Source organism: Apium graveolens, chromosome 4 (assembly GCF_009905375.1).
Source record: "Apium graveolens cultivar Ventura chromosome 4, ASM990537v1, whole genome shotgun sequence".
Lineage (NCBI taxonomy): Eukaryota > Viridiplantae > Streptophyta > Magnoliopsida > Apiales > Apiaceae > Apium > Apium graveolens.
In genome coordinates, this window is record NC_133650.1 from 3,392,905 (window position 1) to 3,405,653 (window position 12,749).

General features: G+C 33.9%; 1 protein-coding gene across 1 annotated transcript; it reads left to right on the top strand.

The window, feature by feature from the left end:
- Positions 1-421: 421 nt before the first annotated feature.
- Positions 422-898, top strand: LOC141718181 (VQ motif-containing protein 11-like). Its single transcript, XM_074520560.1, has one exon. The coding sequence runs from the start codon at positions 422-424 to the stop codon at positions 896-898; it is 477 nt and encodes a 158-aa protein (XP_074376661.1).
- The last annotated feature ends 11,851 nt before the right edge of the window (positions 899-12,749 follow it).

Sequence of the window (12,749 nt, forward strand, 5' to 3'; positions counted from 1 at the left end):
ATTAATCTTTATCTCTAAAATAAATACTTATAGTTACAAATGAAAACAGTCGTTACAAAGCACATATCTACTCGGTACAAAATTGAAAGTTAAGGAGATGATTACAGATAAGAAAAAATGTTAAGCAGATACATGCAAATAATGACATTTGAGTCCGACCTTTACGGCTGCACTGCCTTATATTTCCAAATTCAGTTTCTTAACGATTACAGTAGATTGTCATCACCACACAAAAGTCTTAAAGTCTTACTTAATTCATTATGTCTTATATTGGCTCGAGTATGCAACTAATTCATTTTTCAAGATGGTCTGGTCTCTCTTCAAGAGTTGAAATAAACTTTTAGAGTCTCATTGCATTCAAAGTAGTTTTATCAACTAAGTGTATCATTTTCAACACTCTCTTTCTCTTTCAATCTCTATCATGGCTTCTTCTAGTTCCTCTTACTCTCCCAAACCAAACAATAACAAATCACCGCAACTAGAAAATGCCATTCGTGTTCATGTTGACCCATCAAACTTTCGTGATGTGGTCAAGAAATTAACAGGAGCCAGACCAGCAGTCGAGAAGCTCCCCATCACTACTTCTCCACATTTCAATGCAAGGCACAACCCTGTTAACGTTGGTGCAGTAAGACCATCGTTCAAACTCCAAGAACACGCTAGAAACCTTCAACTACAATTGAACCAAAATAGGTTACCCGAGTCTGCGTTTGCACCAAGAAAGAGAGTGATAAATGTCTCGCCTGTGTCAACATTGGACACGATTTTGGCACGAGGGAGTCCAAGTCCAGGAACATCAGTGTCGCCTTTTGTACCACAGGAGGAGATAACTATGGCAGATAAAGGCTTTTATTTGTATCCCAGTCCACCGGCTACTGCTAGCAAGCCTCAACCATAGTTGCTTCCCTTGTTCCCAACATCTCCAGATTCTTTAATTGGACCAAGTTTACTATGCTTTGTTATGTTCAAATTCAATATTATTCGAGATATTATGGACCAAAAATAAGAATATGTGGCATAGATTCATATTAATAGCCTTTATTAAGTGAAACATCTTTTTAAGTGGTATCTTTATTTATTATTTATCTTAGTTATAATTTAAAATTAATTTATAAAATTATTTAATATTAATATTTTCATCTCGCCCCGTACTTCTCACGGGTTATCAACTAGTATATTATAAAGGGTTTGTGTGTGTGCCATGTTAAACAATAAAACTTATAAAGTTTGGATTGTTTTGATTGGTGTATTTGTTGGGTCATCATTATTAAGAAGTACTCCTTTTTTTATTATATGATGTTTGATTTTTGCAAACACTTTTAAGTATTTTGTCCACATAGTTAGAATAATATTTTTTAATTTTTTCTTTTTGTGAATAAAAATATATAACTAAAACTTTAATTTAGAAAAATAAAAATTTAAAAAATATTATTTTATCTATGCGGTCAAAAGACTTAGGATTGTGTGCAAGAAAGTCAAACGACATATTGTCTTGTTTGACTTTGAATGGTCAAATTGACTCAACTTTGACCGTAAATAAAATAGTTTTTTATTATTTTGAAAAACTGAAAAATAAATATTAAAGTAGATTAAACATACTTTCTAATGATGAAATTTTTATAAATATTTTCGATAACATACTATGTGAATTTTTTTGTTAAAGTTTGATCAATTTAACCGTAAAAAGTCAAACAAGACAGATAAATCGGGACGGAGGGAGTATAAAAGAAAACAGAGGGAGTATTGGCCAATCAAAACAAGCTAAAATTATAAAAGTTTGTGTTTATGGCACACAGCAGAAAAACCGTATTATAAATCTTTAATCGGAGATAAGGCGAATATGGTACTAAAATTTATTAAAAACACAACTTGAACTAGTTGCATGCAATCATAGACCAACAATTTTATAAAATGAAAATGGCACATTAATGTGTGTTTACATTTTCAACACAACACAGAAATTATAAGAAAACTAAATAAAATTTATAATTTATCAGAGTGACGGAAAGTTTTGATGTCTGCAAAAGATTGAAATGCAAATAATGTTACTCTTCCGTCCGTCCAATTTATGTGTCCATATGTTTACCCATAATTTAAGTTGCATTAATTGTATGTCTCCGTTAATTATTTTTCAATTTTTTTTTGTGAATAAAAATTTGAGATTTATATTTTTATTCACAAAAAAAAAAATACACTACAAGAAAAACGGTTATTTCCTACCAGCATTTTGGTAGGAAATGGTCTATTTCTAGTAGGAAAAGGGGGCAATTCCTACCAAAAGGCTTGGTGGAAGTTGCTCGAGTCGGAATTGCTTTGTGGTAGGAATTGATGCTTGTATTTCAATTGACCCCACTTTCCAAGTGTCAGTTCATGTGGCATGCCACATAGTACGCCACATCACCTACCACGTCACATGCCACGTCACTCAAATATGGACCCCGGTTGATAATTTGGATTGTGGGGCCCAGATACGTGGCATGCCACGTGGCATGTCCCTTTGACAAAGTCAAGCCCTTTTCGTACCAGAATTGGTAGGTTTTGTGTCATTTTTTCCTACCAACGTTGGTAGGATTTGACTGATCAACATTTCCTACCAACCTTTTCCTACTATATATCTTAGTTTATACAAGAACCAAAACCTACCATTCTGGGTTTGTAATGGGCATTCTGGCAGGTTATATTTGGTAGGATTTTATTCTCTATTTGCCAAAAAAAACTATTTATTTCTGGTCATTGCCATAAACTAAAGCCAAACACAAACCAAAACACAAGTAACCAACATTCAAATACATAATCAACAAGCACAAAATAGAATTCAGTACATGATCAGTTCATAATTCGAACAATTGTATCATTTTCGGACATAGTTACCGGACACTAAGGATTGACCAACCATCCTTAATTAAAAACAAAAGCTAAGTTTCCGGCAACTATATCCCTACTTCAGAAATTCACCATTATCCTAATAATGCTTACAAGAGCATAATACTGAAAACAATCCAAGTCTAACCAAAAGCATTTTAACCAAAAGCATTTAAGTCTAACAATTTTAATGACAAACTTCATAAAATCAAGGGTTTCAGGGGAGCAGATTTAGTCATCCTCACGATCGGAGCCTTATTAGGATAAATAATTATTAGCCATTATTAATTAATTCCTCCACCATTAAATCATTCTCTTTTTATGGTGTGACCCTGTAGGTTCAATATTAAGCCGGTAGTAGAAATAAATAATAATAAAACTATTTCACCATTATTTATATAAATTCTCTAATTTATTAAATATGATTAATTAATTAATCACATTTATTCTACATCGTGAGGGATACTTCTCAGCATATCGCGACTATCCGGATAATACGAATTCACTGCTTAGAATACCAAGAACCTATTCAGTGAATAGTTACCGTACAATAAACTCCTTCTACCCTACAATGTCCCGATTAAATACAAGGCATGGATCTTGTGTCAAGCCTATCTAATTTAATCACTTGCTTACCATTTACTATGCTTAGTTCTATGCAAATTAGAAACTCCTTTCTAATTTCATTCACTCTGGCCAGAGATTCCTGAACTAGCATAAGTGGATCAGCCGTGAACATTCGCTTCCTTCACTAGAAGAGGTAGATCCTTTATTGATCATACATTATCTTCGTGTACAAATTCCTATACCCAGTAGAGCCCTAATAATTATCCCTTGAGACTAAGAACTAAACCAAAGCATAGTTCAGTGTACACAAGATGAGTATGATGACCTCAAGTCTAAGGATACTTGTACAACTATCACTATATGAACAACTGCTGACACGTGAGTGAACTCCATCAGTTGTTCAGCTGGGCGAGTCATGTTCAGTGAACTTATTCTATAATAAGCACCTACATACTAGCTATAGTGTCACCACACAAATGTCTATGAGAACAGACATCCTTCATAATGAAGCAAACATAGTATGTACCGATCTCTGCGGATTATTAATTACCAGTTAGTAATCCTACGACCAGGAACTATTTAAGTTTAGAGTTATCATCTTTTAGGTCTCACTATTATGATCTCATCATAATCCATAAAAAGCTTTACTCTAAACTATGGTATATCTTATTTAAACACTTAAATTGATAAAGCCCGTAATAAAAATAAAACAAGTCTTTTATTAATATCAATGAAATCAAAACAGATTACACAGGGAGTTATTCCTAAATCCTAATACATGACTGGACTTAGGACATATTCCTTTCAATCTCCCACTTGTACTAAAGCGAATCACTCTGGTATTTAATACCCATCTAGTCTTTATGACGATCAAAGTGAATTTCAGAAAGTAGCTTTGTGAGTGGGTCTGCTATGTTGTTATGTGTGTCAACTCTATTTCAATACAATACAAGAAATATTACCGCGCTCCCACTAACCCTTTTGTAGACGCATGGTTCATCTACGTTTTTGATAAAATCAAACTCTTTGATTGTCTCATCAAAACGAATGTTCCATCTTTCGAGAAGCTTGCTTTAAACCACATATGGTTCGCAGCAGCTTACACACTAGGTTTTCATTTCCCTTGGAAAGAAAACCATCTGGCCATTTGCCAGATTTCATAGTCGTAGTAAGCAGCAATCGCAAGCAAAATCCGAACTGATTTTAACAGGGCTACAGGTAAAAGATTTCATCAAAGTCAATCCATTGCCTTTGTTTGAATCCTTTTGCCACAAGCCTGGCCTTATAGGTCTCCACCTGGCCATCTTCTCTAATCATTCTTTCGTATACCGTATACATAAATTCCTTTTCGGATTTCATGGCACTATGCTATTTCTCTGAGTCAACACTACTCATAGCCTCATTATAGGTCATAGGGTCGTCATCATCAATGATCGACAACTCATTGTCATTCTCAATGACAAGGCCATATTACCTCTCAGGTTGGCGAGACACTCTCCCTGACCTATGAATGGGCTGTTCCACAGAAGGTTGTTCAGTCAGAACAGGTGTTTCCACTTGATCCGTAGTAGTTTGTGCTTCTTGAACTTCATCAAGTTCAATTTTGCTCCCACTGTTTCCTTCAAGGATAAACTCCTTTTTCAAGAAGGTAGCATGTCTGGAGACAAACACCCGATGATCGGTGTAAAAGTAATACCCTAAAGTCTCTTTAGGATATCCCACAAAACTACATTTATGGATCGATATTCCAGCTTATCTGGGTCAACTTACTTGACATAAGCTGGACATCCCCAAATCTTAACGTGTTTAAGACTCGGTTTCCTTTCTTTACATATCTCATACGGAGTTTGAGGAATAGATTTGGAAGGCACCTTATTCAGTAAATATGCTGAGGTTTCCAATACATAACCCCATAGGAATACTGGAAGATTTGCATAGCTCATCATGGACCGAACCATGTCTAACAGAGTTCGATTTCTCCTTTCAGATACCAATATGGAGGCGTCCAGTGGGAGACTATACCATATACTTTGAGATAATCCAGAAACTCTCCATTCAAGTATTCACCACCTCGATCTAATCGAAGAATTATAATACTATGTTTGGTTTGTTTCTCCACTTCATACTTATACTCTTTGAACTTTTCAAAGGCTTCAGACTTGTGTTTCATCAAACACATATCCGAATCTGGATCTATTATCCATGAAAGTAATGAAGTATGAAAATCCACCCATGGCTTGCGTAGACATTGGTCCACATACATCTGTGTGTACCATTCCTAGCAAATTTGCAGCCCTCTCTCCATGTCTACTAAATGGAGACTGTAGTGCCACTATAAAGTGAGATTTTCATCATCCCTTTTCTTTTATTAGTTTGTTCAATCTGAAGTAAATTATGTCACATATATACAGACCATTATTTAAAGCACCACGTCCATAAAGAATATTATCTCTAAGAATAGAACATTCATTATTCTCAATAATAAATGAAAATCCAGCCAAGTCTAACATGGGAATAGAAATAATATTCCTCACAATTGAGGGATCAAAATAATAATTATTTCAAACAATAGTCTTGCCCGTAGGCATATGTAAATGAAATGATTCTACATCTTCAGCAGCAACTCTTGCTCCATTTTCTATCAGTAGAATCACCTCCTCTTCCTCAAGAGTCCTACTTCTCCTTAGTCCCTGCAACAAATTGCAGATATGAGAACCACAGGCGGTATCTAATACCCAAGTAGAAATTTGATTTAATGACATATTCATTTCTATCATGAACATACCTGAATCAGAAGCGGTAGTCTCACTACCCTTCTTCTTCTTCAATTCTGCAAGGTAAACCTTGCAGTTCCTCTTCCAGTGCCCCACCATGTTACAGTGAAAGCAAACAACTTTGCTCTTGGGGTCTTCAGCTTTTGGTGGAACCGGCATTTTCTCACCTACTTTCTTCTTCTTGGAAGGGTTCCTCTTCCTTTTCTTAGGATTGGAACCTTCACCAATTAGAAGAACAGAACTCTTCCTAGGGGGAAAATTCGATTCCGCAGTCTTCAACATGTTGTGGAGTTCAGGCAGGCTGACATCCAACTTATTCATGTGAAAGTTCACAACAAACTGCGAGAACGAACTCGGAAGCGATTGCAAGACCAAGTCTTGGCTCAGCTCCCCATCCATGGCAAAACCAAGTTATCCAAGACGTTCAATCAAATTGATCATCTTAAGTACATGGTCATTCACAGATGATCCCTCAGACATCCTACAACCGAACAGCTCCTTCGGTATCTCATATCGAGCTATCCTCCCTGCCATATCATACAACTCTTGTAGATGCATGAGGATAGTGTGAGCATCCATATGCTCATCTTGCTTCTGTAGCTCAATGTTCATGGAAGCTAGCATGATGCATTGAGCAACATTTGCATCATCTACCCACTTACGATACACAACATGTTCATCATTATGTGCATCGCTAGCAGGTTCAGTAGGCTTAGGTGAGTCAATCACGTATTCCAGCTTCTCAATCCTGAGAACAATTCTCAAGTTTCGAAGCCAGTCAGCATAATTAGGACCAGTCAACTTGTGAGCATCTAGTATGCTCCTGAGTGATAGTGCAGAAGACATAATATAGTAAATCTGTAAATGATAAACACATAACAACACTTAGCAAATATCCAATTTCATTTCAAAACACTATATGAATCGGGTCTTTATTCATAAGTGGCTCCCACTAGTTTATCTAATTTATTCAACCCCCTACGTGAAAAATTAAGCATTCATAATGCTAGTGGGAATAGGGATCCTACATTCCATTACACAACCCCGGCTGTGGCACGAACCGCCATGTAATGTTCAATAGGCAGACAACTCTTGTCAATTACATCTAATGTTATTCCCTAATCAAACTTTAGCCTCTTGAATAATTGAGTTACGGCTGTGGCACGACCAACTCAATATTCTAAGTCAAGTCTAACCCAACATTCCATACAATTGATTCAGTCCCCAAAGGCCCACGGCTGTGGCACGTACCGACCTTTGTATTCTTATTCAATGTACACATCTCTATGTAATAGATAAGTATTTCTTATTTCGAAATCAAAGCCCTCGGCTGTAGCACGAACCGACAATGATTCAAAAATAAGAACTACTTTTCTATCATATTGGAAGGCTATGACCGACACAAGCCCGTTGTGTCATTGGCCAATTACTACTTGATATTATTTAATTTTAAAAAGATTATATTACGTTACAATCATAATAATATTATAAAGAGATTCTTCCTTTTAAATTAAATATTTCAAATCAATAATCAATAATCAGATGATTCCCAGATCGGGTGGAGCATTGTCAAGAGGCGTCACTTAATAACCCTTTCTTACAGATATAAATCTGTTGTTGACAGAATCATCCTTTCTCTCATATCGAAAATTCATATTCAATTACGTGTTTCATAAACACAAGAATCTCATGATTGTATTCATAATATTGTTATTAAGGTTATGAAACAATTTCACTATACTAGGTTGTCTAACAAGCGCCTTATGTTCATTTAAGTTCACCTAAATCTATCATCGCATGATAAACTAAGCATATATCATATATATAAACATGAATAAACATCAAGGTAGGCATGTTATATCATCTAGCACATTAGTCTAAGCATTATACATCTCTATGTATCACATGAAGCATTTAAAAGCAATTAAAACAGTCAAAAATAGCTTAAAAACACTTCTGTTAGCTATAAACAGTTCGAAACAATTTCATAAAATATCATATAATATATCATTAGAAGCATCTCGAAAAGACTAATCCAACGGCACCAAAATCGCCCAAATCTGAGCTACCACGCGCCCTCACGCGCCAAAAGAAGCTTCCCCACGCGCCCCCACGCGCACACGCGCTGTCAGGCGCGTGTGTGACTGTCTTCCACGCGCCCCCACGCGCACACGCGCGTCACGCGCCTAACCCCCTATGCTGACGTCAGCATGACGTCATCTGATGACGTCAGCATGACGTCAGCACGACATCATCAGCGCGTGTCTACCACGCGTCGCGCGTGGCACGCCAGCGCGTGAGCCCCACACGCGGTCCTCCGTCCGGTTTTCAGTCAATCGACGGTTTTTTTTTCTTTCTTGGTCACCGTGCCGCCATACTATACTCTGTCTTCCGTTCCACCGCCTCAAACCAGCAGCCAACAGCCAACAGTTGTATATTTACAGCCATATATATATACAACAAAATATACATATATATACTTATTTATTTAATTATGAATTTAATTGCCAGAACTTCAAAAATTCATAATAAAAAATCTATACATCATAAAATTATGAAAAAAATACCCAGACGATATACAACACTTGTAGAACCCAGATCAACATTCAAAATTATTCTGAGAAACGATTTCTCATCAGAAAAAATTAATCCATAATATAACTTATAAAAATCATAATTAATTCATACAAGCACATAAAATTCTGAAATTTTACCACAGATCTATATGCATACAACCTAAGCTCTGATACCATTGTTGGATTTTAATCGCAGCGGAGGCATGGTAAAACACTTTTACACATACAAAATCCAAATAAAAGCATATAAATCGTGGTAAAAACATAGAGATCGATTACTAACCTTTAATAAGCGATCCAAGAGCAACGATCAGAGGTCCTAAGCAGCTGCTCCTCAAACGTGAAGCACTCCACCGATTTCCACCAAGAAAACGACGTTAAGGAGGAGGAGGAGGTGGAGAGAATTAGGTTTTTATAAAAATTGGGGTTGGAATAAAAATAGGGTTTATAATAGTATATTTATAGGCAAAATTTTCAGCTGAAATTTTCCATAAAATATTATTATTATTAACCCATTTATTATTCTTATTAATAATTAAAACACCTTTTAATTATTAATCCTTTTTCTAAACACTTTAGAAATAATTCTCTCTCTTGATTTAATTTCCAAAAATTAAATCCTTTAATTAATAATATTGAGAACTTTTCTTAATTAATTTATAATCAATTAAATCTCATTTAATCAATTATAAAATTTTCTAATTAATTAATTATTTCATAAATAAATAATTATTAGCCATTATTAATTAATTCCTCTACCATTAAATCATTCTCTTTTTATGGTGTGACCCTGTAGGTTCAATATTAAGCCGGTAGTAGAAATAAATAATAATAAAACTATTTTATCATTATTTATATAAATTCTCTAATTTAATAAATATAATTAATTAATTAATCACATTTATTCTACATCGTGAGGGATACTTCTCAGCATATCGCGACTATCCGGATAATACGAATTCACTGCTTAGAATACCAAGAACCTATTCAGTGAATAGTTACCGTACAATAAACTCCTTCTACCCTACAATGTCCCGATTAAATACAAAGCATGGATCTTGTGTCAAGCCTATCTAATTTAATCACTTGCTTACCATTTACTATGCTTAGTTCTATGCAAATTAGAAACTCCTTTCTAATTTCATTCACTCTGGCCAGAGATTCCTGAACTAGCATAAGTGGATCAGCCTTGAACATTCGCTTCCTTCATTGGAAGGGGTAGATCCTTTATTGATCATACATTATCTTCGTGTACAAATTCCTATACCCAGTAGAGCCCTAATAATTGTCCCTGGAGACTAAGAACTAAACCAAAGCATAGTTCAGTGTACACAAGATGAGTATGATGACCTCAAGTCTAAGGATACTTGTACAACTATCACTATGTGAACAACTGCTGATACGTGAGTGAATTCCATCAGTTGCTCAGCTGAGCGAGTCATGTTCAGTGAACTTATTCTATAATAAGCACCTACATACTAGCTATAGTGTCACCACACAAATGTCTATGAGAACAGACATCCTTCATAATGAAGCAAGCATAGTATGTACCGATCTCTGCGAATTATTAATTACCAGTTAGTAATCCTACGACCATGAACTATTTAAGTTTAGAGATATCATCTTTTAGGTCTCACTATTATGATCTCATCATAATCCATAAAAAGCTTTACTCTAAACTATGGTATATCTTATTTAAACACTTAAATAGATAAAGCTCGTAATAAAAACAAAACAAGTCTTTTATTAATATCAATGAAATCAAAATATATTACACAGGGAGTTATTCCTAAATCCTAATATATGATTGGACTTAGGACATATTCCTTTCAGTATTAACCGTATGTCTCTGTTAATTATTTTTCAAATTCTTTTGTGAATAAAAGTTTGAGATTTATAATTTTATCCACAAAAAAAAATTGAAAATAATCAAGGTACGTATACAATCATTACACATTAAAATACGCCTAAAAGTCACAACTAATTTAGGATGAAGGGAGTATTTAACTTGGAAAATCAAATTCTAATTGTTTATAATCTAATAATGTCATTTAAAACTAAAATCTAGTACATACAAATAGTTAAGAACAACTCAAATTAACTATATTATTTTACACAACCACAGTCACCTCCATCTCCTCTATCCATCAATTTAAGTTTATAATAATAACATTATATATAGTTCTCTTGTGCTATCTATGAAAAATTATACACTACACCATATTTGACTTGTAGCAACACCAAAAAAAAGAGTTAAAATGGCCAAAAAGTGTTACCTAAAGCAAAAAAAGGGGCTATGGTTACATTTTTTGAAATTTTGGGGGTGTTGATTTGCCCCTGCTATAATAGGTGTCTACGGTTACACTTTTTGAAATTTTGGTAACACCTCCCAAGTCGAAGGTGTAACCACAGTTCTGTTGCAACACACCTTACCATTTAGTAACACCAAAAATATGTTGGAATAGACTCTTTTGTAACACCATATTTGCTATTGTAACACTCAATTCAATCTTTTGGTAACATTTTTATATCTTATTGTAAAATTCTTTTTTAACACTCTGGTATTTTTTTTGGGTAAATGAGGTCTAAACCTCGTAAAATATATAAAAGAGAAAGAATTTACATGAGTCACTTCTCAAAATTTCTCTTAGAACAGGCTCTAAGAAAAACAAAGAGAAAAAACAAAGGGAAAATGAATTTTTTTTGTCACCCAACTTATTGTGTGTTTAAAATCTTACCACTCAACTATAATTTTTTTTGTTTTACTCATTAATGTTAGGTTCAGATTTTTTTTAATCACTAATGTTAGGTTCGGATTTGATTATTAGTATTTTGTCAATTTTCTATAACATTATTAAAATATAGTGATAACTAGTACAAAAAGTGTTATATGTGTCTTATAAGAAAGCTTATATGTGTTTGCTAGATGCATATGGAGGAGTCGTATAATGTCTAAATTATATACGTATATTTTAGGAATAACGCATATTGTTTTAAACATCTAATCAGAACATATGTATATACATTGTAAACAGACGCATATCTCAGTTCATATACGTCTGTTATTTTTTAGGTGGGGTACTAAGCTCAAAACCAAAATTATTAGGATGAGGCATCGCAATCCGCACTAAAATTATTGGGAAATAAAAAAATAAAAAATTCAATATAATTATATTAGCAAACTGATCATAAAGTACTGATAAAGAAATTAAAAAATTACATATCAATATTTTACCAAACGACACTTTCAAAAACCCAATGAAATCACCAATCACAACTCCTTCATGCAACTCTTACCGACCCAAAATCAAAACAATAAACTCATCCATTCTAATAGAATTGTGAAACAAGTATTTATATAAACACAAAAATATAATAATATTGTAATAATGTGAATTTGGTATTAAATCAAACAACTCTCACAAGATATTTATCTTACAAACATAGTTTTATAACTTATTTTTAAGATTTTTTTTGTATATAAAATTTAAACGTTAAATTATTATTTATAAGAAAAAAATTAAAAATAATTCATGACACTACATCTTTAGGAGTCTTAAAATGCTTGTCAAACTCTCATCACCAAGGTAAACGTCTTGGGGGACATATGGAGTACTATATATAAAGATATAGACATATATCAAATCATTAAAAAATTACAAACTACCACAATATTTTAATAATGCTACCAAAAATTGACATGATGCTAATAATCAAATCTGAACCTAACGTTAGTGACTAAAAACAAATACGAACCTAACATCAGTGAGTAAAAGAAAAAAAAATAGTAGTTGAATGGTAAATTCCTAAAAACATGTTAAGTTTAGTGACAAAAAAATCCATTTTCCCAAAAACAAAAAACAAAAATAAATTACATCAAAAATCAAACCTAACTTAAAATAAGAAAGACAAAACTAAAAGACTTAATCAAAAAGCCCACTAACGATCTAAAAACAAACAGCAGCTCACC